The 25,887-nt window shown below is 43.8% G+C and overlaps 4 protein-coding genes across 15 annotated transcripts in view; 2 read left to right on the top strand and 2 right to left on the bottom strand.

The window, feature by feature from the left end:
• Positions 1-474: 474 nt before the first annotated feature.
• Positions 475-5,203, bottom strand: slc22a18 (solute carrier family 22 member 18). Of its 6 annotated transcripts, none has more exons than XM_053866525.1 (11): positions 5,107-5,203; positions 3,835-4,014; positions 3,172-3,269; positions 2,931-3,076; positions 2,450-2,582; positions 2,261-2,373; positions 2,082-2,192; positions 1,677-1,777; positions 1,512-1,613; positions 1,023-1,143; positions 475-945 (listed from the first exon to the last, which is right to left on the bottom strand). In XM_053866525.1, the coding sequence occupies exons 2-11, from the start codon at positions 3,991-3,993 to the stop codon at positions 767-769; spliced, it is 1,263 nt and encodes a 420-aa protein (XP_053722500.1). In that variant the 5' UTR covers positions 3,994-4,014; positions 5,107-5,203; the 3' UTR covers positions 475-766. The 6 variants fall into 6 exon arrangements, with proteins under 6 accessions (XP_053722500.1, XP_053722499.1, XP_053722502.1 ...); XM_053866524.1 differs by having other exon boundaries at positions 4,986-5,134; XM_053866527.1 differs by lacking the exon at positions 5,107-5,203 and adding an exon at positions 4,672-4,979 and having other exon boundaries at positions 3,835-4,129.
• Positions 4,866-13,160, top strand: LOC128759518 (very-long-chain (3R)-3-hydroxyacyl-CoA dehydratase-like). Of its 2 annotated transcripts, none has more exons than XM_053866531.1 (11): positions 4,866-4,886; positions 7,129-7,171; positions 8,097-8,170; positions 8,310-8,495; positions 8,794-8,836; positions 8,921-9,031; positions 10,554-10,681; positions 10,874-10,986; positions 12,021-12,127; positions 12,197-12,328; positions 12,425-13,160. In XM_053866531.1, exons 3-11 carry the CDS (start codon positions 8,099-8,101, stop codon positions 12,499-12,501), a joined length of 969 nt encoding a protein of 322 aa, XP_053722506.1. In that variant the 5' UTR covers positions 4,866-4,886; positions 7,129-7,171; positions 8,097-8,098; the 3' UTR covers positions 12,502-13,160. The 2 variants fall into 2 exon arrangements, with proteins under 2 accessions (XP_053722506.1, XP_053722505.1); XM_053866530.1 differs by lacking the exon at positions 4,866-4,886 and adding an exon at positions 6,121-6,329.
• Positions 13,161-13,872: 712 nt separating this feature from the next.
• Positions 13,873-23,691, top strand: LOC128758555 (sodium/potassium/calcium exchanger 1-like). 3 transcript variants are annotated; one of them, XM_053864610.1, is made up of 11 exons: positions 13,873-14,010; positions 14,784-15,819; positions 17,610-17,753; positions 17,823-17,931; positions 18,146-18,199; positions 18,507-18,557; positions 20,980-21,095; positions 21,160-21,393; positions 21,564-21,653; positions 21,731-21,897; positions 21,960-23,691. In XM_053864610.1, the coding sequence occupies exons 2-11, from the start codon at positions 14,920-14,922 to the stop codon at positions 22,207-22,209; spliced, it is 2,115 nt and encodes a 704-aa protein (XP_053720585.1). In that variant the 5' UTR covers positions 13,873-14,010; positions 14,784-14,919; the 3' UTR covers positions 22,210-23,691. The 3 variants fall into 3 exon arrangements, with proteins under 3 accessions (XP_053720585.1, XP_053720586.1, XP_053720587.1); XM_053864611.1 differs by lacking the exon at positions 18,507-18,557 and having other exon boundaries at positions 21,960-23,690; XM_053864612.1 differs by lacking the exons at positions 18,146-18,199; positions 18,507-18,557 and having other exon boundaries at positions 21,960-23,690.
• Positions 23,490-25,887, bottom strand: part of LOC128758553 (C-myc promoter-binding protein-like) — a 33,172-nt gene continuing 30,774 nt past the window's right edge. For 2 of the 4 annotated variants that reach the window (XM_053864607.1, XM_053864608.1), the window contains exon 33: positions 23,491-25,767. In XM_053864607.1, the coding sequence (XP_053720582.1) occupies positions 25,631-25,767 (137 nt within the window). In that variant the 3' untranslated portion in view covers positions 23,491-25,630. Of the gene's footprint in view, positions 25,768-25,887 lie in introns of all 4 variants that reach the window. The other 2 variants (XM_053864606.1, XM_053864609.1) reach the window with 2 other exon arrangements.

Raw genomic sequence — 25,887 nt, 5'->3', positions numbered from 1 at the left:
AGTTCAAGTGGTCAAGAGGAAGTGGGAGGAAAATGGGAGGCCGAAAAAATAAAATAAGATTTCAGTTCAAGTTCATTCTAAAATCTTCATGGAAGCAATAGAAGAATATCTCACCCACAAACGCTGAGGCAACCTACATTCAAAGTTTACATTCGAAATCTTGGACCAAAAGAGGACTTGAGAGTGTTGTTTTCATTTGCAATAGTGCGTGGAAAATGCCATGGCTTCTGTCATTGTGTGGTGTTGGTCAGGAACTATGATGAAAAACCTGGTCTCCACTAGTGACCTTACCTGGTTGTGTGACTGAATCACCAAGCCACAGCTCAGCAGCGATTTACCCAGAGATTCTCTTAATTTGAGACGTTCATATTGCTATTACACTTTGCTGGATCATTCAAGTGTTATAAACTAACATAAAAAAAATAACATAAGTAAACAGACCATTATGTTAGTGTAATAATCAACGGACAAATGTAGTGGTCTTAAGGTTTATTGAAAAACAGACTTAGCATATAAAACCACAATGCCACAGGTCTACGTAAGAAGTTTAGTTTAAATACATTTTAAGTTCTTAAAAAGTGTTAGCGTTTAAAGTGCACTTCAGAAGAGCATCAGGAAAGAGTATGATTTAGTGCCATCTAGTGGCCAACTGCATGTAGGACGTTGAAAGGATATGGACTGACGCAATTTCAGGAATCATTTTTGATAAAATCGGAATTAAAATCGCCTAAAACTGAAATGTTTACAAAGCCTATAGATGTCAATTTTATTCCACTTTCTTTTTGAGGCGGCGCTGCAGCAGGTAGATGAAGACGGCGGTGTTCACTGTAAATTGAAAGAAGCCCAGAGAGGAGACGCCGTGGTTCTCGTACAGGTAGCCTCCCACAGTTGGTCCAATGGTGCGGAGGAGAGACTGGATGGACGCGCAGAGTCCCACCATTGTGCCTGTGTGGATTTGTTTATCACTGAATTGAGCAAAAACTCAAGTCCAAGTCAGTTCAAATATGGAATGAAGACGGTACCAGTGTCAGTTGAGGGCACGCTCTTGGTGAGCATGCTCTCGGTGATGATGTTGAACATGCTGAGCGAGAACATCATGGGGATGACGGTGAGGCAGAAGTGGAACACAGTCGTCATGTACGCCTTGAAAAAGAACACTTTTCTGATGAAGTCTCTTTGTATGAAGTGGAGAGTGAGAGAAGACATCTCAGTGTCAGTTATTAAAATGTATATTCTGCATGTGGAATCGACCAGTAAATAACCTTAAATGTACATCACATTTTCATTACAAGTACAAGTTGTATGAGGTGAAAAAAAACCCAGGAGGGTTTGAGTCATTAACACAGGGCTGAGTCTTAATAATGCTGACACAGCAGAGATAAACATGAACTCTGATCAGCTGGTGTGAGGTCATACAGCATGATAAACCCATGGAAGCATCAACCCTCCTGATGGAAGACAATGCAAACTGAATTGTTTAAAATATATGCACAACATGCTCCTCATGTTACCTGTCCCAGTCCAACAAAGGCAGAAATTGCGATGGAGCAGAGCAGCAAAGAGCTCTCCGAGTATCTGGCTGTGAGCCGCCCGATCACGCCGCCCTGAACAATCTGAGGACACATTCAGACTCTTGTTACAATCGCACCACATGCATCACGAGGATGTTTGCTAACCATCTGGATGATTCCGAAATACGCCATCAGGTAGCCGTTCTCTTCCGGCTTGAGCAGGAAGAACTCCGTTGCAATGATGGAGAACATCACCTGAAAGATCCCTGAAGGAGAAGATTTCCATCTTTCAGCTTTGCTTAAAATCACATTTCCGATCAAAAGCAACAACTTCACGTCATGCTCTCACACCACACTGAGCAAAACACTGATCATCTCCCACGTATGAAATGATAAACTACAGTCAAGATTGGATGATCGCCTTCATTCTTCCCACCATAGGACACTGTGTCGGCAGCATAGTAACACTAAAGACATACACAAGCATCAACAAAGAACAGAAACAAGAAGGAATCAATTGGATTTTTACACCTCATCCACAGCTGCTCTCAAAGTTAGAGCCGTCCATACCTGCTGGCAACCCTGCAGTGATCTTCACAAGGAAAGTGGGGGTCACTCCTGGGAACCTCATCAGCCTGGTGATCTCTCCGAGGCTAAACACAGACTGTTTCTGCATTGTAGCTGAACAGGATAAAAGCAGTTAAAAACTCCCGATGTTCTCACACCACTGAATAAAAGACGGTGCTTACGTTCAGCAGGTGACTGGGAATCTTGAGCTCTGGTCGTCTTCGGAATGAAAAGCAGCACCAGCAGCAGATTGATGGCACTGCCGGCAGCGCCAAAGTAGCAAGCAGTCCTCTCCCTGGAGAAGACACATGCATGAGAGGAGCATGTGGAGTGCAGGAATATGTCCAGGACCGCTCAGATCTGCCACTGACCCGTAGTGTGCGATGATGTGGCCGCCCAGCGTGGAGCCACCGATCATGCCGATGCCGAAACAGAGACCCATTTTAGCCAATTTATCAGCCCGCTGGCTCGGCTCCGTGAGGTGAGCGAGGACCATCTGGCAAGCTGCAGACATGAAAGACGGCTATTGGAAATGCAAGTCAACTTTCTCATCGCCCCCCCTTAAAATGACAGCTCTTATTACAGTATATTGCCGAACTTGCAGTATCGCGATATATGACATCGTATCGTATCACCACTCCTGTATTGGGATACGTATCGCAAGATACCTTTCTAGGGAGTCTGCCTTCCACCATTTGGCAGATTAACCAGCGCAATATTTGCTCTAAATGTAAATATATTACATTTTCATTTCAGATTTAATTCTGATTCCCATGATAAACAAGACAAACAGCATAGAAGAAAACAAGACAAAGCAATAAATTATATAAATGCATGAAAATAAGGACTTACTAGGCATTACATGCATGAAGATGGTGGGGAATTTGTGGATGAAGAGCATGTAGGGATTTGCGGCAACACCAAGAAGCAGGAAGAAGACGATTGTCGAAGCTGTCGCCAGTGTCAAAGCCATCCGTGCGCCGCACAGGTCTGCAAATCTGGCATTTCAATGAAACGCGTGTCACCACAAGAAGCACTCGAGCACTCGTGCATCAGGCAGAAAAAACGATCAGACGGTCTGCGGGCAGCTTACCTCCCAAATATGGGACCCCCGATCAGCTGCATGACACCCACTGTGGTTTGCAGATATCCAAGCCATAAGGTGTCAAAGCCAAGTTTTTTGGCCAGATACTGCAACACAGGTATAAGCATAAGCAAATGTGTTTGCAGAACAGCAGGGCAATATGGAAACAAATTATAGACAAACACACTGTTGATGTTTGCTTAGGCAAGTTATTCTACCACAAATTGATAGAAATTAGGGGAATAAAATGCTTCCAAGCACAAAAGCATATTCTTCTGAACCACTTTCCCAATATGTAAGAACGGAAACAAGATCGTTGGAGCAGTGTGTGGGTGAAAACTGCCACTGTAAAGTGTTGAGCGCTTGGGAAGCAACTGACCACACGACCATTTCCTTCCAAGATCCTGGTCCCTGAATGTCACTACACTTGGTTGAAAGTCCCAGAACATGCCTGGGTTGCATGATGAGTGTGTGTGCGACTGGTTGTTGCTCTGCAGTACGTGTGTCCAGGCGAGACACGTGTCTATACAGTTCACTTCTCGAATCTAAAGTGGGTCTGAAGTCAACAACAGCTTGGTAAAATCACGGCCGCTACCACTTCCGCGTCAGTGATGAGTTCACGGTCACCCGGTGAAGTTTATCACTCCAGGTCGTAAAGCTCGAGCTACTCACCGGGGTTATGGAGAACTGCAGGAACATACACGTGACATCCAAGGTGGTGATGACATAAACCATGGAAATGATTTTGCTCTTGCGCTGCTGCTCCGACAGGTCCGTGGAGCGAAGCGCTCCGCCGGGCGATGCATTCTGAAGTTCATCTCTTCTTCTCATTCTCCCCCGAAACAACCAGGACTAGTTATGAAGACGAGGCACAAACACCATCGATTAGCCGCCCATTCACGTCCAGTTTCAGGTCCTCGCACCGGGTCAAGCCACACACACGCGCGCGCGCGAGTCGGTCCTTGTACTTTGGAACATAGAATAGAGGCGTTACCAATGTATACGAACGCCTGGCTAACAGATCACGACAGCACTGTCGATTTACAAAGCGCGTATTTGTCAATCCAACACAACCTGCAGTCATCGAATGGTCCAATCAACACTTAAATATCCAGAGACGAAGTGAAACAAAAACCAAAGACTTCCATGAAGATAGTGAAGCGTGCGAGCGGTGGTGCGTTCACGGCCCCCACCCCCAGTCACGGAGTCTTTACATGCCTTTTAAGTAGATCAAAGTTGAAACTATGGCCGTGCGATATTAACAGAATCGCGGTTTATTTGATTAAATTAATGGTCAACAATACTGGGACGACTGATGGTGGTAAACACAACTATCATAAAGTCAATTAAAGTACTACTGAATTTAAAATGAAAATATGTACAAACCAACATATATTTTAAAACAAGTCATTTCACCTTCAGAAAAAAGTAAAACCAACGTCACGTCTAATTTGATTTTGACCAAGAGTAAATTCTGTCACTGTACAGTTAAACACAGTAGTGCTATACCTTGACCTGCCCTGCTGTGTGACCTCTACTTTCCAAACGTCCTCCTGACTGTTTCTAATTTATATTTTTGGGAGGAAGCTTTCATGTATCGTACACGACAACAATGCTGTTTTACCTTGGGACCAAAGCCAATTCCAATTCTATGCCTTTACACTCGAGCCTCTAAGTCAGTCATAACATCGCATTCTGAACAAACCCAGACAGGCCCACGAATCGTCTCCTTCAATATAATTACTGTGTATGCACTTTTCTATTTGTCCGTGTACCATTTGGACCCAATATCAAAAATACAAAGACAAGGTTAACATATTTACCATCAATGAATGTTGGTTAATCTAAAATACGATGTCAGAATGTAAAAAAAAAAAATCTACTTTTGAAGTTGTTACTCTCCTGTTTTGCGGTCACTTTAGTTGTTTATCTGAAGCATCTCACCAGATCTCTCAGGACGCTGAGTTCCCTCCACACGCTTCTTAATTTAATGCCAAACTTCTTTTTCGTATTTCTCTCCCTTGTTCAGTATAAAGGCAACACTGAGCCGTAACATGCGAGCAGTCAAAGTCATGGTATAGTGACATCAGAGCATTGTTATTGTGGCCTTGATCATGTAATCGCTGCACATTTTTATCCATTTTGATGGTTTCCCTTGGCTCGAAATGAAGTTTTTAGCTGTTAATTTACGAATATGTATGTTTATGAATGTTCTTAAATAGAACGCGCAGTCTGACAATCTCCACTTTTAGTGAATAATTAATGCTCAGGTGTCAGATTTAATAACTTAATAATAATTTAATAAGAAAGTCGAGCAGCAGAGTCGAGTCAATGTAGATGAATAAAACACAACAACTCATTGTTTTTATATTCCTTGATGGAATGCATATGATTTTCATATAATGTGCAGCATCATGCAGTGTCATAATTCCATTACTGGTGGGAATTGACAGATCAAAAACTGGAAATTCTTTTAGAAAAACTACGCTGCAGCTATGCAGTAAGCAGGTACAGTAAGCGGAATAACATAAGAAGCATGTTCATATAATATTATGATTTTACATGTTTGTGTTTTAAACTGTGCATTACAAGAAGTGCATTATTTGTTTTAGACATTACTCATGTTTTTTTTATGTCACAAAGTTGTTGTTTAAAGAAGCAGTTCAATTGCCACTCAACTTTAGACAACGCACCTGTGTGTGCTGCTAAATTTGTCTTTGTGCTACTGAAATATTTAGTTTACTAGATCATAAAACATATTCATACATATATACGTTGTTGAGAACTTTTATCTACAGTTAAACAATGCATCTAAACAAGTACAATGCTATATACTACTACTAGTAGTAGTACTACTGCTACCACTAATAACAATAACAATAACAATAACAATAACAATTTGATAATGATGATGATGACGCCGCTCACTGACTTCTGCTTTTATTTTGAAGGAGAGGCTCATCCTCCTCCCGGATGTTGATCCATCCGTCAGTAACCCCTGAGTGTGGGGGCTTACACATAATGTCACTGGTTCATCGGATTTAACAGTGTCTATTCGGCTTTTGGTACCGCAAAAAACCCTGGAGATGGAGGTTCTAACCCCGCGAGTTTACTGGGCTCAACGGCACAAGGACATATTTCTGCGGGTTGAGCTGAGCGATGCTTCGGTATGACGGACCTCAACATCCTGGATACGTTTATCCTCTGATAACCTGTTTGTCTTGACTTCATTTCCTGATCATGGTGTTTTAGCTTCTCCTGAGCAGCGGCAGTTTGCGTGTTTATCCTCATGTTTGTGCGCTTTTATTTATACGACATACAGTTGACTTTTTAAAGATAATATTTACTGACACCACTTCGATTCGGATCTTGATGGTTTTATAAAATCCTTGGTAATTTTTCCTGCAACATTTCCCCATCAATATATATATATATATATATATATATATATATATATATATATATATATATATATATATATATATATATATATATATATATATATGTATTCCAACGTAATGGATATGGATTCTCAGGAAACGGAGCCACACTGACTGACGTGCTTGGCAGATGTCCTCCTGTATGAAACATTGATGAGCCGCTCCTGGCTCCTGTTCGGACTGTAACAGTAGAAGAGCATCTGTGTCTTGTTCAGCTAGTTACACCGTTTAGCATCTAATGACAACTTACTACTGTGACACAACGTTTTAACGCATGGCTTCTCCATTGGTCTTTAACCAGCATCACAAAAGTTCCTCGTGTTTTTCAGTATAATCTTAGTGGAGATCCCTGAAGACTCTTTGATGGAAGAAGTGTGTTCATCATTTTAGTCTTTCATTTGTGTTACTCATCCCAAATGTGCACATAATTGCATAAGTGCAGGAAAGGACGTGAAAAATGTATATATTTTTGTTTATTTTCATCAGGAAATATAACTTAATAACGACCTGTACTGTACCTTTTCAGAATGTTGAAGTCAGTCTTCAAGAGAACATCCTTCACTTCACAGGTTTGTGATTGAAAAAATCACTAACAAAATGAAAAATTATTACAGTGGTACATTGGTTCTTGACCACAATCCGATCCAGACGGCCGTTCGAGATGTGATTCGTTCAAAATCTGAATCGATTTTTCCCATTACAATGAATGGAAGAAGAAATAATGCGTTCCAAGCCTTAAAACAGTCTTTTGTAGGAGTGAATGTAGAGTGTCTGCTGCAGGTGCGCTGTTCCTCTATGTGTGTGGCCGCTGCATGTGGGAGGGGTTGCCGAGTGAGTGACGTCTCTCCAGAAGTGAAGAGGTGCCCGGTGCGTGTCCAGCTCTGAATGTGCAGTTTGGCTGTGACAAAGTCATAAACCAAGTAACGCTCTGTCCCAGACTCGCCTCATCTCTGTCCGAGCTCCAGCCGACAACAGGACATCAAACCCTGGAGTGCACACTCCAGCCTCGGAGGTGTGGAGAGCGAGTACCTCCCCTGTGACACTCTACCACGGTCCAGTGTGGAGACAGGAAAGGTTTTACACCTCAATATGAAGAAAAAACAGTCAGTAAATGGAGCTAACGGGACACGTCTGCATACAGAGGCTGTGTTATACACAATAACAAAGTGCGTCGCGGGTCAACTGATCGGTCTGCACACGTTATGTTTTTTCCGGCTTTTTTCGGGAGCATTCCAGTTCTGGATTTCCGTTCGAAATCCAAAGCAAAAAAATCTCGATATTTTTGTTCGAACTCCGATTTGTTCAAATTCCGGGACGTTCGAAAACCAAGGTACCACTGTATTTATGTTTTGAATCCAAGTTCCAAATGATAGTATACTATTTTTTTCTCATAAAATTAAGGTTAATTCCCACTCAAAGCGATGTTACTATATGATACAATGAATGCTGTTTCTGTTGATGGAGACTGATCTCAGTGGATTATCTTTCTCTCAGCCATGGGTCATGGAGCTCGAGGGGATAATGAGTACCAGTTCAGTTTGGAATTCCTGGAACCTGTCCATCCGGAGGTATTTATACCTTTTCATTTGCTGTTAATCCTCATGTCTGAATTATATAAAAAGGTGACGTGTCGAGGAAACATCCTGGACACGTGATCACATGGAGCCCTTGTGAATTGACAACCGAACCAAAGCTTTTAACCTTCAGGCCAAGTACAACTCCAACCAGCGACAGGTTGACATCAAAGTGAAGAAGCAGAGCGAGCGTTGGTGGGAGCGACTGACCCTGCAAGAGAGGAAGCCAGTTTTTCTCTCTCCTGACTTCGACCGATGGCTGGATGAGTCCGACGCAGAGACGGAGCGTCAGGCCAAAGATGACGATAATGGATTCATGGTATGTTAGTCACCAGTGTATTTCTCATTTCAATAGTCTGCACAGCCAATCCTTTGGTTTAACTGTCATGAAAAGTCTGTAATGTTAGTATTGTCCTACATTCCTACCACCGCTTAAAACAGCAGCAAATGTGTTTATTTATGTCCATTGTCTTCATGTACTTTTGATATCATCTAAGTTTAGATTTTGTTTCATGTAATAATTGTGGGATTCTGTGCAAAAAGATTTATGAATCACATTTTTTCCCCTTATCTGTATTGCAATAATTGAATGAAATGTTGTTCCTCTTTCACTTAAGCTGGGGAACAATATACGAGTGGAGTCAAGGATTCGCAAAGACCGTGAGTTAATCCTCATTTTTTCCACAACACTGGAATGGATCACATGGGCCTCGGTGAAACATTGATCATGTTTTGTTTTGTCAGCATACGTGGGTCTGAAGAAGGGTTACTTGTTCATGTACAGTCTGGTACAGTTCCTGGGATTCTCCTGGATCTTCGTCATCATGACCGTCCGCCTCTTTGTTCTTGGTGAAGGTTTGTATCACAGCAACAGGTTTTAAAAAGGAACCTGTACACCACTGGTCAAGCATTTTCTCCTCCAACTTTGTTTGAACTCAAAGTACTTATTTAGGTGTCGATCCAAACACAGTTCGTATGAGAGACACTCTGGTTTCCTCTCGCAGTCCAAAGCAGAGGGAGGTTAACTGGTGACCAAACGTTTGCCCATAGCTTTTTATATGTTGAATTTTGTTTAAATCACTGTTTTCCTGACCCAGAACGCCATTAACTGGCTGTTCAGTCAATATAAATTGGGTTCGGCTCACAGCCAGTGTTTGAAATTTTGGCCTCCTGCGTTTAGGGTTTGACACCTCTGGCTAAATAAAAGCGAACTGTAATATAATCAGAATCAGAATCAGAATCAACTTTATTGCCACGGTCATTGGGGATCCCACCAACTAAAGTGCTAGGAATAAAGTGCAGTCATGAACCAAATAAAATAAAATAAAATAAAATAAAATACTGAACTACTAACAGTAACCTATCCCTTGTAATCTGTTTCTGCTCTGGGAAAAAACATTCTCAAATGTATTGTGATTTATTTATTATTTTGTGACAATATTTAATATCCATATTTATTATATTATGTTATCCATTATTTATATATTAAGAATTAATTTTTTTTCCAACAAAATGGTGACAAAACACAACGTCATATCCACTTTTTTTGTTTTCAAACGGCAACTACTGTCAAATGTCGACCAATGACAAGGCAGCCAACTGTCACTCCACAGTGCCATTTTGCGAGTGCACCATGGACTGCATTCATGATACATATACATATTATATATATATTATCATGTATGTATATTATATTGCACATATTAAGCCACTTGGAGACAAATGGGACGTGTGGCCTGACGCCTCTTTTGCGAGAGCGTTACACCTGGAATTGGCAGCCCTGTGCTAACATGTTCGAGCACTCTGCTAACTGCTGCTCAGAATAGCTCTGGAGGATTGTAGACACTGGAATAAAACCATCTATGCCAGTGTTTTTAGTGTGCCAAACTGGAATAAAATTGTGCAAAGGAGATTGTGATAAAATCGAATCAGTTATTTAAAGTAAGTAAATAAACAAATCATGATGTGTTTTGCCATATTGCCCACCACTTTTTGGAGACATTTTGAACAAAACATTTTCTGCATCTGAACCAAGTGTGCCGTGGCTTTTCTGTGGGAAACCGTGATGTGCATTATTATTATTATTTATTTTGAAATTAATAAATCACAAACGCGACATTCATCAGCACCCAAGTCAGGAAAATATCTAACTGGGCAAAATGCATGTCGTCCCAGCCCTAGTTTCTCAAGTGGAGAATGATGAATTACAGTTCCATAAAACTTGTACTGTGATTCAATAAATTCAATTATCAGCAAATAAAAACACGACTAGTCGCAGGGATTTTTATGAAACAGAGTCATTTGAATGGAAACTGTGAGAGTAAGTTCAGGTGCGCTGACTTTCCTGAAGGATGATCCCAGTTTTCTCCCTCCACAGACTCTTTCTACGACACGTTCGACAACATCGCTGATATGATGTATTTCTGTCAGATGATGGCAGTGCTTGATGTCATTAACCCCTTGCTGGGTTTGATGAAGTCTGGCGTCTTCCCTGCGATGATACAGGTAACACAGCCGGTCGCTCAGCAGGTAGGATGATGCAGCGCACTACGTAGACTGCACTGCTGGCTGGACGGAGTCTGTTGGTCAGCTGATGTGTGGTTAGATTGTGGGTTTGCTCGTGGTGCAATGATGTGTTTCCTCAGTTTCTTAGACTGATGTGTGGTTTACATTGTCTGTTATGGGCTGAATGTTTAGGTTGCGGGGAGAAACGTCGTTTTGTTCGTCATCTTTGGCAGTCTGGAACAGATGCAGAACAAACCTGTGGTCTTCTTCGTCTTCTACCTGTGGAGCGCCATTGAGACCTTTAGGTAGGCTGGACGTCCGACTGGTCTGGCGATTCAAAACATGTCCCGATACAGGGGTGACGATAGGATATGCCGTGATGTATTGCAACACTGTAGGTAAGGTGTCAAGAGGAGGGCTGCAACTAAAGATGATTTTCCTTGTCGTCTAATCTATTCATTATTTTTTTGATTATTCGACTAATCGCGATTACCTTTGTTTGGACCCATTTTGAATTTCTGTTGAACCTAAAGTTGCCTAAATCATCTCACTGTGATACTCAGGCACCATACATTATTCAACAAGTATATTAAAATAATGACACATAATCCAGGAACATGTATTAACCCCGTGAAGCATAAAACAGTTGACAGAGAGCTCCAGTTCTTTAAAACTGAGGTCTTTATCGGTCCTTGAGAAGAATTTAAAATCATCACTATACACATATGTATCCCATATCAAATATCTGATCCACATCAAAAAGTCTTATTTGAATAATAATCTAAAACAATGTGTTCAGCGTAGCGCCCCAGTTCAGTTCAGTTCCTATTATTTGGAGACAGAGGACACTTCACTACATTACTGTAAGAAAAAAAAAATCACTCTAGTAGGGCAGATGTGACGTGTGTGACATTATAAAAAACAAATCAATCTCCTCTTACGGTTAGCTCCGTGCTAACCGACATGCTAGCTGTTAGCTCGAGGGTGTGTAGCGTCACAGACCAAAAAACGGAACACTCTTCCATCATTTTACCATGGTGTCGAAGGCGTTTGCTCATCCTTAAGACGCGTTATGTTCACAAACAAAACAAATCCACCACCCGTTGCCGCTGGAACTCCTCCATGACTGTGACTGAGGCGGTCAGTCGGAGGTGGTGACGCGGAGCCTGGGGCCAGTTGGACCTCAGTCAGGAACCAATGAAAGGAACAGAAATTAACACATCCTAATGATTCCAGAGACTGGGATAATTTCTCACTGCATCTGAATAACAACCAGTTGTCCATGCTCCATTGCTGTTAGACACACATCCAGTATGTGACAGCAGATCTGCTTGGGCAGGTATCCGTTCTACATGCTGGCGTGCATCGGGATGGAGTGGAAGCTGCTGACGTGGCTCAGATACAGCCTGTGGATTCCTCTGTACCCGCTGAGTGTCGTCGCTGAAGGTGAGTAACGCTGCTCGTAGGTGCCATGCTGGGCGTGTGGGTGGTCTGACCATGTGCTTCGGTGTGTAGCCGTGGCGGTGGTCCAGTCCATGGCCATCTTCGACGAGACACGCTTGTTCAGCCTTCCGCTCCCTGCAGTGCTGGGTCACTCGCTCAGCTTCTCCTACACACTTCAGCTCTACCTCGTCATCATGTTCCTGGGTAAGAGATGGACCACTCACTCACTCACTCACTCAGTGAAAACATTTCACCAAACTCTTGTCTCCAAATATCTTTTTTTTTTTTTTACCTTTTCAGGTCTCTTCATCAACGTCCGTCATCTGTACAAGCAGAGAAGGAGACGGTTCCGCTCCAGAAAGAGGAAAGTCCAGTAAAAGAAGAACATTTTGCTCGTAAAGACTTTCAACAGTGTCACAGTTATCCTCTCCATTATGCCTTCCTCCTGCAACAAGCCTCATTATGAAGGTGTTTGACAAGTTCCTACGTTTACACATTGGTTGCTGAAGGACTTTTTTAAAACCCTCATGTACCAAAACCACCACAGTGTATTTGGTGTGGACAAGCTTTCCTCACTACCAGTACTACAATTGGATGAAAGTAGAGAGGTATTAGAGCAGGTGAAGCTGTGCTGAATGTTTGTATGTGTTGAAAGTTACAATATTACCCAAGAGGGTTATTTATATGTTTAAGTTATAGATCAAGGTTGGTGAAGCAGGTGAGCTGTGAACTGGGTTCTAACACGCAGTTGAATTTCTGTGTTTGACTCCACCGCGTAGCTTCCACTTCAGCTTCAACCAAGTCATAAACAGTTGCATCATATCTATGCCTTTGTATCTGGACCTTGCTGTGAGTGTGATACTGTTTTGTTTTTGTTAAATTCATCCACGGATGATTTGGGTTTCACCAAGGAAGTGCTGGCCTTTTTAACAATATAAACTGACCGTGTGATTCCCTCCGCCTTTATTGTTTATTTCGGTTCATGATGTATGTTTTATCTTTGATAACTGAATAAACTATCATGGCCAGCAAACAAGACATCCATTCATGAATGACTCGACTACATTGATGCGTTTGAGAAAGATTTAACTGCTCCAATATTTCTCAATCATTTCTCAACTTTGCTTCTTTGTCCCCAACAAGACTTCCATTTGCTCAGTTCTACATTTCCCATCCTGCCAGCTGATTCACGACAAACATAGTCTTGACCTTATCTCTTCTGGTCGTCCATCACACCTTTTTTTCTAGTATAAGCAGTCAGTCATATGGTGTTCAATTCACGTCCGGTTAAGAGAGGTGTCCACTGCACTCTGACCCTGGAACGTCTCGGTTTTACTGCCCCCAGTTGCACTTTACTACACATCACCATAGAAAGTATAATAGTATGTATTTAGTGAAGACAAAATAAGAAATTGTTTGATATAAAACTTACTAGAATTAAATACAAATTCGCAAAAACCTAGCATAAGTTTCCTTTTTATGATCCACGAACAGACTTTATTTCTCATTTAACTTATATCCAGAACCGTTCCTACGATCCTTTCCTGGCCACCTTCTCCCCCAGTTCGATAAAATGGTTGATGGCAGAACACTCCCATTTGTGCAAACGCCGAATTTACCGCAGACTTCTCCTTCTCGTGCTCGGTTTAAGCAGATCAGCTTTCTCCACCCCCCAAAAATCCGCCCCCTCCGGTCTCCCCCACCCCGCGGAGGGTGATGCTGAAAGTTTAGTGTGACAAAGAAGGTGAGATGTGTTCGGCTGATAAGCTTCTTACTTGTATTATGCTGAGCCTCTCCTAGCTCTGACATGCGGCTCTCTCCAAACCCCAGAGTCAGCGCGTCTGCGTGCGTTGCGCGCAGCTGGAGGCTCCGCAGGCGCCGAGCAGGTAAGGCGGACCGCCGCTCTGCTTTCGTCTCGTGATCGAGTTCATCTTTGCGAAGGCTCTGACTCATCTTCTGCTGCGTTTCTTTTATGCGTTTCGCTCGTCTGCGAAACCGTGTTCGAGCTCGCGGTCAGAAAAAAACAAATGCGCAAATTGGAATGACTGAACGGTTAATTGATTTGGCGTATAACGCGTCCGAGTGGCACCGTTTCGTCAGAATCCTCGGGCGGCGATTATGTAGCCATAGAAACAGGTGTCTGTCTGCATCCCCCACCAGCGCCCCAACACTCTCACTCGCCTGCCTCCCTTCAGAGGACATTCTCGGCTCTCCTTCACTTCACTTCTTTTCTCTTCTCCAGAGCTTAAAAAAACTTTCATTCATTCGTTTTCTAAGTGTCTTTGCGGGGTTGGGGTGCAGAGGACTGGGGGTGACAAACCTTAGCTACAGTAGGTCACCAGTTCACAGGGAACATAGAGGCTGAATCTCATTGAGGACCTTCTACTGACCTGATGGGACGACGCTCCGTCCACACTTTGGCTTTGGAATATTTTGGGAAGTTAAGCGACTAGAGAAGTAGAGTGTACTTCGGAGCACGGTCGTCTTCTAGAGACTTGGAGTGGAGCATCGTATTGCTTGCACTCTTGCAGTCAAATGAGCTGTGTGTTCCTATAATATGGGGTGAGTCTCCACTCTGATTCAGGAATGTCATGCAGAGTTTGGAAGTTTATTGCGTTTTACAGAGCCATAGACCCTGTGCATCCTCTGCTCTCTGCAGGTTGAGGCCGGCTTGAGTCAAATCATGAGTTCCTCCGGAAGGAACAACCTCTTCTACCTCAGCAGCTGACCATGCTGGAGCCATCACGGCATAGGCATGAATCCCACATAAGCTCCTGTTTGGACTCCGAGTCACGATGCCGTCCCGTCCACGGAGACTCGCACGCCAACGTGTTGTCTTCTTCCTCTTGGGATTGCTGCTGTGTGTCCTCTACGCTCTGACTCTGAAGGTCAGGCGGGCTGACCACAGAGTCTCAGTGCCGTCAGCGCTCGGAGACGGAGACAAAGTCAAGGTGAATGTTCGGGAGGTTGTGGAAGAACTCCCAGAGAGCACAGTGCCTCCTATAGAAGTCAACAGGACAGATATAGAACAATGTGTCTATGTGGAGGCCGGACCTCTCCCGACTCCACCTGTGACTGTGACTCCTCCACCTTCGAAGCCTTCCCAGAAACAGGGGGAGTACCCAGAGGACCTTTTCAGTGTGGAGAAGAGGCGGCGGGGCTGGGTGGTGCTGCACGTCGTCGGTATGACCTACATGTTCGTCGCCCTGGCCATTGTCTGCGATGAGTTCTTTGTTCCCGCTCTGGAGGTCATCACCAACCGCTTGGAGATCTCCGACGACGTGGCCGGCGCCACCTTCATGGCTGCTGGAGGCTCAGCTCCGGAGCTCTTCACCTCCCTGATCGGCGTCTTCATCTCCCACAGCAACGTCGGCATCGGCACCATCGTGGGCTCGGCCGTCTTCAACATCCTGTTTGTGATCGGAATGTGTGCCATCTTCTCGCGGGAGATACTGCACCTGACCTGGTGGCCGCTCTTCCGGGATGTGACCTTCTACATCGTGGACCTGTTCATGCTGATCGTCTTCTTCCTGGACAACATGATCCACTGGTGGGAGAGCGCCATGCTGGTGCTGGGCTACATCAGCTACGTCAGCTTCATGAAGTTCAACGGTCGCATCGAGCGGGCGGCCAAGTCGCAGCTCAACAAGCACATGAGCGTGGTCAAAGTGTGGAGCGCCGCAGAGCCAGAGAAGGTCAGTGCTACCACTACATCCACTGACAAGTGAGGAGGAATTCCTCTGCTACTGATGCAGCCTAACAGAATATAGAATGGACTCCACGCCTGATCAATAATGCATATGCAAGTTGTCATACCTCAACCAGAGAGAACACAAGCACTGCTCAGGTGCTGCCGAGCCATGCAGAGCTTTTATCTGTCTGTGGACAGTGAACTGTCTGTCTGAACAGGTGATGTTTGTGTTTGTGTCCAAACCTTTGATGCTGAGCAGAAAAGACTGCAGGTGTCTCGCACACACACCAATTCACTGAGACACACAAGGAAGCAGTCGGTAGCTCTGCTGCAGAATCCTACCTAGTTTTGTTCACATTTTCAGTGGTAAACAGTTCTTTCCCATTCAAAATGTCCCATTTAAATAAGCTGCTGGACTTTTTTCTCTGCTATTTGAAGATGTCAAACACATCAGTGAACAGATTTCATTTGAGCGAATATCCTGACTCACGGAGTCAGTGTTGCAACGAAGCTGTTCGAGAGGTTGTTTTCTACCAAGCAGTGATCAGTCTATAGCTAAGGGAAGTTGATCACAGAAGTGAATGTATATGTGTTGTGATACGACTAAAGTTGGCCTCTAACGTGGTGAACAGTCAGTGAATGAATGGAGTTTGTGTCTATATTTCGTGATGAGTGTTGTGTCTTTCATGAGTCTGGTGCAAACCTGGCTCTCTGCTACAGTCTATACACTACAGATCTAGGCTGCCACGTCGCTGTCAGCTCTTGGTCACGGTGCTCACGTCACATAACTAAATGCAGTACTTAGTTAATGCACCCCTGCAAGAAGTGGTACCTCTGTTATGGAGCAGTTTGAGTGAATGAATCTTGCCCAAAACAGATGCAAAAGAAGGTGAATCAGGAAGTGCATGCCAACCTGAACGCAGCACAAGCCAGACTAAGTGGACAGGAGTTTTCCTTGCTCATAGCATGTGAAAGGCATCTGCCAGGATGTCTGCTTCACTGAGGATGGAAACAGATGTCATAGAAATATGGTCTAATCTAAAGCTGCTGCGTCTTTAATAAGCAGGTTCCATGACCAAACATAACAGTTTCATCCTTTCTTATGGAGTTTGTGTTTTAACTTTTTAACACTTTTCAAGATAGCTATTTGTTTTGGTGCGCTAAAGTTTTGGGAAAATAAAGAAAGAAAATAGTCGCCGCTTCAATGATATTATAGTTTCATTGGAAGCCAGCTTTTATGCATATCTATCAATGTTGTTTTCTTTTTTTTTATATTTACATTCTTTGTGTGTGTTGCTTAAAATCTGTACTGAAACGGTCTGAATTTTTCCCATTGTGGGCCTGTTATACACACTGATGGTTGCACTGAGCAGAAACTAGTCTCAGAAACACATGTAACACCCCGTGATGGAAGTGTTCCAGGTGCAGTAACCTGCAGCCACGCTGGTATTAGATTCCAGCTTTTAGAAGTCATCACCTTTTCAATTCTAAATACAACTTGTGAAAATTTGAAGATGTTCTTCCCTTTGTTAATTTCTCAACCATTTATGCGCTATATTGCTTAACAACTGCTTATGTTTTCTTTATCAATTGACCAATGTTGTGGAAACGTAGTGCCTCAGGACTAAAAGAGAAAATAATGCTATCATTTTTTGCAATGCAACTTGTTTACGCTGGTGTTTACTATTTAAATAATCATATTTTATTTGGTTATGATGAGAATCTTAGGATTAAATGTATATAAAATCGGGTGTTGTGTAGTCATATAATCACGATTTAAAACTGATATCACAGGAAAGGGAAGCCACACCTCCCTCTGGACCTTTGGCTCCTCCTTCTCTGGGTTCAAAACAGCACTCGAGAGAAGAACCGGACCAGCCTCTGAACCCACAGGTCATCAGGCCACCAGGTCCACATGAGGACAAAACAAGACCCAAGGTGAGAGAATATGAAGAGTAAGGTTTATTATTAGAGGTCGCACTTGTATAGCTCTGTTCTCTGCCGCAGGTTCACCCTGTGCTTCAGCGAGGGGGCAGCTCTGCTTCTCTCCACAACACATCGTTGAGGAACACCATCTTCCAACTAATGATTCACACACTTGACCCTCTTGGAGAAGGTAAAAAAAAGGTTCTAAGAACAAAGCGTTCCATTGAAAGTTAACTGAATTCCGCAAAGATCAAGTTCAGTCACTTAACTTTTTTTTAAAGCTGCATGCATTTTAAAATGTGGAGAACCTCATATAATAATGGAAGGAGCCAGAGGGGTTTGGTGTGAGTTTGGGAAAAAGTGTGTGAATGTGTCACAAATGACGCTGTTGTGGTTTTCGCCAGACACAGTGTTAAAGGGGTCTGTCAGGAACCCAGGCCTGGGTCGGTCCTTTCAAGGTAAGAGAACCTCCATGACGGCAGACGCTTGTCTGTTGTGAGTTTCAACGCTGTCCTGTTCCGGTGACGTGTGGTTCCCAGTGCCGTGACTGGCTTCAGTGTTATTTAAATAACAGTGCATTTACATCCAAAATGAAACAATATCCCTTGATAATACATAACTATGGTGGCCAACTGTCACGAATGTTCCTCTCAAACGCGGCCAGAAACTCTCTATAAAAGTTATATGAAATCAAATTTTGCCTTGACGTGTTTGGATCATAGCTGCATGGAAAACTGAAATAATGTTGCACTGTATTTCTGCCAGAGACGTCCTTTAACGGTGATGTGAGGGGGGATGGCTCAGTCAGGAGAAGTGGTAAGAGACTGGTCTGTCTGCTGTTGTGGTGGGAATGTTTAGCGTCATACTGTGTGTGTTCAGTGATGTGCAGTTGCTGTCTACTTCATTTTCATGTGCTGGCTGTGTAAAACTAGGGGTCATTGTTTAGGAGCAGCAACGGCTCCTCAGAGCATACACAACCGGACTGCAGATTAGAAATGCTACACATGGTGTTACAGTTAGTTTCATGCTCAACCTTGTAGAGATAGAAATGTCAAAATGATCCTTGGAATAAGGGCACTTCAACCCAAAACTGTGACACTGAGTGAGGGAGAATGCTGGTCTTGTTGGAGTTACTGGGACTGCAGTGCTGCCCAGGGTGTCCTCACCAGTCTGTGGTGGGCCTGTTGTGTGTGCTGGAGCGACCTGGGGACACATGCTGGGGGCCATGTGCCCGCGTATAAGTGGCCCTCATGAGGTCGGAACTACAGGAGAAACCACTGAAGGTTGCTTCATTACTATTTGTATCATTGTAAGACTAATTTGTCAATCTTTTGTGAGTATTGCTCTTTTTTTATAGTATTCTTGTCCCTCAAAATAAATAATTAAAATGTATATAAAAACACTTTTAATAGAGTCTTCATATCACAGTTAAAAACCACTTATTCACCACTTTTTGTGTGTTTATTTGTCATTTATTTTATTGTATTTATTTGTAATTATGTTATAGAAATAAATCTTATAATAATATGTGTATAGAATTAAATGAAGTATAATGAGTTTACGGTTTAGGCATAGCATGTCATTCTCCACTCTCCTTGACTGAAGTGGCGTGAGACGTGTCCCCGTCCCTCCATATATATCTGCGCATTAGCAGTCAGGTCACGCCGCATGTTTCTCTAAATTACAGCAAAGAACAGAGTGAAGCCCTTCAAGGGTTCCTCACAGCAGCAGCACTCCGAAGGTGAGTCCCACTTTGAGTGTTGTGATGGAAACTGTGGCGTCTCTTACACTGTGTTGTTTCATGTATTTTTGTCTTTGGTGCAACAAGGCAACACTTTCTGGACTGTGGAACGTCAGACTCGACTGACTCCCGTCTGATCTGCGATTTGTAAATGAGTTAGGATTCTCAAAAGACTGGCTGCTTGTGGTGGCTCATTCCAGGAATGAAAAAAAGTAATTCATTTGTATCATAAATGCTGACTGGCTCACCAGCTGTGCTCCACCACTAGGGACATTGCAATTTCCTTTTACCATCTAATCCAAAGGAGCATGAGAGATACTGCACTGATAAATGGCTGAAACCACCAGATGGCAAGCCAAACTTATGGCATCTTGGTCTGTTCCTGGTCTCAGTCTCCAAGTATCTTGGTCTCGACCTCCAACTGTCTTGGTCTCAACCTCCAAATATCTTGGTCTCATCTTGGTCTTGATCTCCACATATCCTGGTCACGTCCTGGTCTCAACCTCCAGATGTCTTGGTCTCATCTTGGTCTCAACCTACAAATGTCCTGGTCTCGACCTCCAACTGTCTTGGTCTCAACCTCCAAATATCTTGGCCTCGTCTTGGTCTTGATCTTGATCTCCATATATCCTGGTCTCGTCTTGGTCTTGATCTCCAAGTATCCTGGTCTTGTCTTGGTCTCAACTTTCAAAATATCTTGGTCTGATCTCAGTCTGAACCTCCAAATATCTTGGTCTCGTCTTGGTCTCAACCTCCAAATGTCTTGGTCTCGTCTTAGTCTCAACCTTCAAAATATCTTGGTCTTGTCTCAGTCTCAACCTTCAAATGTCTTGGTCTTGATCTCCAACTATCTTGGTCTCGTCCTGGTCTTAATCTCCATATAGCTTGGTCTCATCTCAGTCTGAACCTCCAAATATCTTGGTCTCGTCTTGGTCTTGATCTCCAAATATCTTGGTCTCGTCTCAGTCGCAACCTCCAAATGTCTTGATCTCCAAATATCTTGGTCTCGTCCTGGTCTCAACCTCCAAAATATCTTGGTCTTGTCTTGGTCTAAACCTCCAAATGTCTTGGTCTCGTCTTGGTCTCAATACTCCCCAGTCTCGATACTGTCTTGGCCTCGGTTGCCGTGGTCTTGACTACAACACCATTCTCACATGAGCAAGAGGCTGCTGGCTGCTCACTGTTGCTTTTCTCCCGACCATTTATTTAAGAGCAGAAACGGTTTGCAGCAGACGAGGGTTGTTGAGCCTAATCAGCTGAGGCATGTGTGTGCGTCACCCTTGACTGTGATGAGGTGCTTCAGAGCCGCAGATGCACGGCCAAGTGGGTCTACTGGGTTCTGAAGGCTCTCGTTCAATCAGCCGCACGTGCCGATCCATTTATTTCTGTGTGTTCATGCATGATGGGAGGCCACTTGTCTTCAAACCACCAGTGTCGCAGATTTATTTTTGGTTTGCTGTCAGGAGCAACTGGAATATTCTTTCTGTGTTTGTCCAGATGATGATGACAAGCTGAAATCTGAGTCGTGTGCGGCAGGAGCACCAGGATGCGGCGCAGCAGAACCGTCCACTTCACAGCAGCCTCATGGAAATGAGCCACAAGAGAAGTCAAAGGTACCAAACACAGGAAAGAGTGCGGCGTATCAACAGTGCCATGACTGGTCCGTCTCACCGGCAGGCAGAAGGTTTGAGGTCGGATGTGTCTCAGACCAGCACCGAAGAAGAGAGCGGGGTCGGCGAAGCAAGCGATGGCGAAGAGAGCGATGATGATAATGGAAAGGAGGAGGAAGAGGAGGAGAATGAGCCGCTGTCACTGGAGTGGCCAGAGACAAAACGCAAGCAGGCCACTTATCTCTTCCTTCTCCCCATCGTCTTCCCACTGTGGCTCACGCTGCCTGACGTCCGCAATCCGGTACGTATCAGCATAATCGCCATGGCAACCGTGGCCATGCAAGGAAACACAGTTCTGTTAGTTACATCAAATCCAGTCTTGTTCATGAGAGTGTATTGTGTGTCTCGTGTTGACAGCAGACGTGACTGCAAAGTCCCCGTCCTCTCACTCTTTGATTCCTCCATGCGCAGGAATCCAGACGTTACTTTGTGGTGACATTCCTGGGCTCCATCCTGTGGATTGCAGTCTTCTCCTACTTGATGGTGTGGTGGGCGCATCAGGTCAGTTTCCCTTTTGTCCACTGTGAGAGCAGAAAGTCCAGGAGTGCTGAGGTCGAGGCCGCTTCTCTATGACCCAGATCGGAGAGACCATTGGCATCTCGGAGGAGATCATGGGTCTGACCATCCTTGCAGCTGGAACGTCCATTCCAGACCTGATCACCAGCGTGATAGTGGCCCGCAAGGGTCTCGGGGACATGGCCGTGTCCAGTTCTGTGGGCAGCAACATCTTCGACATCACTATCGGGTGAGTGACACAGACCACTGGTGTTGCACCGAATGAGCATCTAACGGTCGTCTCTGCGCCAGTCTTCCCGTCCCCTGGCTGATCTTCACTTTGCTACACCGCGGTGCGCCCGTCGCCGTCAGCTCCAACGGACTCTTCTGCGCCATCGTGCTGCTCTTCCTCATGCTCCTCTTCGTCATCATCTCCATCGCTGTCTGTCGCTGGAAGATGAGCAGGAAGCTGGGCTTCACAATGTTTGCGCTTTACTTTGTATTTCTGGTTCTGAGTGTCATGCTGGAGGATCGGATCCTCATCTGCCCTGTTTCCATCTGAGACCGGAGACGGGAACAGGTGCCCACTGGGCGTCCACCTCATGGGCATTCAGTGGTACAGTAGAATTTGGATTTTTTTTACTAAATATGCAAGTAAATCTGTCTCACTGTACTGGATTGAATTTCTATCATTGAGTAGCTTTGTGCTCAACTACATTTGTCTTTTCTTTCTTTCAAAGTGAATTTCATAAAACTTTTAAAGAAAAATGAATAAATAAATAAAATTAATTAAATAAAAATACTCAATCAAATCAATTAAATAACAACTTCTGGGTTTTTTTTTGGAGAAAAAATCAAACTTGAAATTCACTTACTAAACTTACTAAAAATAAAACATTCAATGATACAAATTTAATATTAGAAAGTCTGGTGAGTCAGATTTAGTCAGGATTCTTTGCCCACCTGCATTTAGACTTTAAACCTTCAGTTGTTTAACCTGATTTACACGCACTTAAGCTGCATGACGGACAAACTTAGCAGCGACTGTACCAGAAATATTGGTGGAATTACGGCACCCACAGGTCACAAAGTGCTTTACAGTTTTAACTTGAACACGATATTTAAGTAAAAACAAATTTAGCATGTGTCATGTTTGGCACTGGGAAGTCTGCCATGAAAATAATAATAAAGAAATATTCAAAATTATTGTAAGTTTGCAATAATAATAATAATAATAATTGTGTTCTGCAACTACCGGAACACAAGAGAGATAAACTCTATTTTGTCAATCATCTCTAACTGACTCTTTGAGGTTCAAGTCCATATAGGACATCAATTCAAATTTTAGTGTCGCACCGATGCTGAATGAAATTTCCACTATCACTTTCTGACACCAGACAAAACTGAAAAATGGATGCAACTTAAGTGTTGTGTGTTTACTTAGCTATATTAATTCGTCCTTGTGTGTGTGTGTGTGTTAGGTGCTACAGAAAGTAACGTCCAGTGAGTCGAAATAAGGACAAAGGTTGTGCGTCTGTCAGTGTATGGTGTTGTAGCTGTGTGAACAGAACATTACATGTGTTGTGTGTCGAACAGTGTGACACATCACAGGCTCCTGTTCAGACAGCTCAGCCAGTCAGAGCAGAGGAACGTGGTGAGGGAAAGATAAGTAAGTGGTGGTTTTCAGAGGATTCCTCTTGATGCTCTGAGCTGCTGAGCAGAAGAAGCCTGTGAGGATCTCACACTCTTGTTGCAATTATGTTTTGGACATGAAACTCATCACTCACTGTTGGATCCATCAGGATGTTGGTCAACGTTTTTATTATTTTATGTCGCAATAAATTGTTATTTTTTAACTGTTAAAAAGTGTGTTTATTGAAGAAATGAACCTTTTCATTTCTGATACAAAAGAGTCGATTTGTGATGGGTTCACAGAACGGCTTGTGTATTGTTGAGCTTCAGTCAGAGAGCACATTCATTACTGTAGACTTTTATTTACAATATATCGCCATGAAATTCTCTGTACATACGTGACTCGTCCACATGTATGGTTATAAAACACATTACAAAAAACAATGCCCCATATTCCCTTGCTCTTTTTTATGTCTTGGCCTTGAATATTAAAGCTTGTTTCCATCCGAACGCCCCCTGGGTTGACATCATGAGACCTACAGCGTTGACGCCCGGCCCTCCCTCAACCTCCGTTTTGGTGAATCACAACAAAGAGTTTCAGAAGCCAAAATACTCACTAGGCAACTTCACTTGGTTAAGAATGCTGACTAGGCAGAATAGAATTCCTAAGTGATCTGTAGAAAGATTGCTACAAGTGCTGGTGAACAGTTTACTGGAAGGATGACTGCGTCTCCTCGGACGGGGCTCGTGAAAGGATTCAATCGTCCTCTCAGCTGAAAACACGTCATGACTCGGCTACAACTGCAGCGACGTCCACGTCAATGACTTGCCCCGCCAGCAGAGAGAGACACGGCTGACACAACCTCAAAGAAAAGGCTCCTGACCAGCAATACTGGTGTTATACAGGTGAAGTCCTTAAACATATTATAAATGATAAATATTGATTCAGTATGAGCAGAGGTGAGAGATACTGAGGTAACAAAAAAAACATTTTAAATACAGGAAACCAAAGGTTGTGATCTTCAAACGCTTTCATGCTACTGAGAGAACAGATGACGTGTGCAGCGTCAAGTCACGCTCCGGACAGGAATCAGATATGGTGTGTGTCATCGCAATCCACAACCGGACTTCACTCTGGGTTTGTGTATGAAGAGAGAGCGCCACCCTCAGTTCCACACGCAATGAGTAGCTGGGGTTCACATTATTCCAAGACACTACAGGGCTGCAGTGGAGCGCTTGAACGGCTACTACTGTGTTTAGTCTTTGTTTTCTCCTGATGATCTATTGATGTTGCCAGTTGGTTGGAGCCAACACTGAAACAATAGCACAATAATGCTGCAAATGAACGTAATGTCACAGGCAGACAAGAGACGTTCAGACAGTCAAAAGACTGTGAATCCTCCTTTCTGTGGTGTAAAATTCTTGTGATCACACACAGAAATCTGACATCAAGATGGATGTCTGAGCTGTGCGTGAATACAGGAGGTGACACAAGGCCAGTGTCTGTCAGTGAAAGAGTCCTCGGCAACTCTTGAGGGTGACCTCTTCCTTCCAGTACGAGCCAATTCCTGTCTTCACAGGGAGTCTCTCTCTACATAACCCCTTGTCCTTCAGGCACTTCTGAACGATAGGTCCCCTCCTTCCCTCTGTCCAGTGAGCTCACTGAGGAGGCTCGGGGACGTTCAACTTTGCTCTCTGGAAACACTTTGTTACATATGTTATGCTAGTTGTGCTCACGAACCATTGACAGTGTTGTTTCCACAGGATTCTAGATGCTGAACTGAAACATTAGATTGTTGCCATGAACAGTGGAGAATTTGAACAAAAAATAAAGGGGATAAAAAAAAGACTGTCCATCCACACTGGTGACTCATTTAAACCGACTGGACACCAACTTGACTGCAAAAGCCTCATTTTAAATTGGTCACAGCTGAAGAGTATGTGAATGTACTAAACACTTTTACACATTTAAAAACGCACTATGTTGTTGTGGAATGATACGGTCACAGGACACCAACAAAAGTGGCCATTATTTAAAAACGATTTGGTAAAAAGTGCCGTCAGACACTGAGATCTCATGCAGGAGTTGAACACCGGACGTGTGTTCAAAAGAAATAAAGCTCCTTTGATATCAATAAAGCTGAAGCTATTGCTGATCATCACGTGGAAGCAGTATGGCTACACACTACAACAGGACTGATATCTGTACATCAACGGTCCAGAGGCGGGTCAGGATCAACCAAAGTGCCATTTCATTCTCACTCATTCAGACTTCTTCAACAGAAGCACAGCCGACATTCACAGTCGTCCCCAGGATTCCTGAGCTGCTCCTAAAGCAGTGACGCGGGGCCTTACAGGTACGGCTCCCCGAAAGTCTTGCGACACTCCATCACGCCTGTGCTGGGAGGACGGTCGCAGTTGTGCGTCAGCTTCACCAGGTTGGGCGTGAGACGGTCATAGGCCAACTTGTACTCACGATCGAAGGCATCTGTGCAAGAGAAGGGGAGGAAGCTCTTACAGCAAACATCGGCACAGACTGGCTCATCCATCCTCCAGAGGGAGGGCTACACAATGCGGCGAGTGACTCCACCAAAAATATGTTCATTAA

Source organism: Synchiropus splendidus, chromosome 5, assembly GCF_027744825.2.
Source record: "Synchiropus splendidus isolate RoL2022-P1 chromosome 5, RoL_Sspl_1.0, whole genome shotgun sequence".
NCBI lineage: Eukaryota > Metazoa > Chordata > Actinopteri > Syngnathiformes > Callionymidae > Synchiropus > Synchiropus splendidus.
The sequence above is the reverse complement of the archived record's forward strand: the minus strand, read 5'-3'. Positions and strand labels throughout refer to the sequence as shown.

Excerpts from the sequence above, each read along its gene's own strand:
- slc22a18 (XM_053866524.1), bottom strand. Across the intron at positions 3,270-3,834 it reads TGCAGTTCTCCATAACCCCG|TATCTGGCCAAAAAACTTGG; the intron begins GTGAGTAGCTCG and ends CCTGTGTTGCAG. Across the intron at positions 1,144-1,511 it reads CCTTTGTTGGACTGGGACAG|GCGTACATGACGACTGTGTT; the intron begins GTAACATGAGGA and ends TTCTTTTTCAAG.
- LOC128759518 (XM_053866530.1), top strand. The coding sequence starts at position 6,249 with ATGGAGGTTCTAACCCCGCGAGTTTACTGGGCTCAACGGCACAAGGAC. Across the intron at positions 6,330-7,128 it reads TTGAGCTGAGCGATGCTTCG|AATGTTGAAGTCAGTCTTCA; the intron begins GTATGACGGACC and ends GTACCTTTTCAG. Across the intron at positions 9,032-10,553 it reads CCTCTTTGTTCTTGGTGAAG|ACTCTTTCTACGACACGTTC; the intron begins GTTTGTATCACA and ends CTCCCTCCACAG.
- LOC128758555 (XM_053864610.1), top strand. The coding sequence starts at position 14,920 with ATGCCGTCCCGTCCACGGAGACTCGCACGCCAACGTGTTGTCTTCTTC. Across the intron at positions 17,932-18,145 it reads ACTTGACCCTCTTGGAGAAG|ACACAGTGTTAAAGGGGTCT; the intron begins GTAAAAAAAAGG and ends GGTTTTCGCCAG. Across the intron at positions 21,654-21,730 it reads TGGTGTGGTGGGCGCATCAG|ATCGGAGAGACCATTGGCAT; the intron begins GTCAGTTTCCCT and ends TCTATGACCCAG.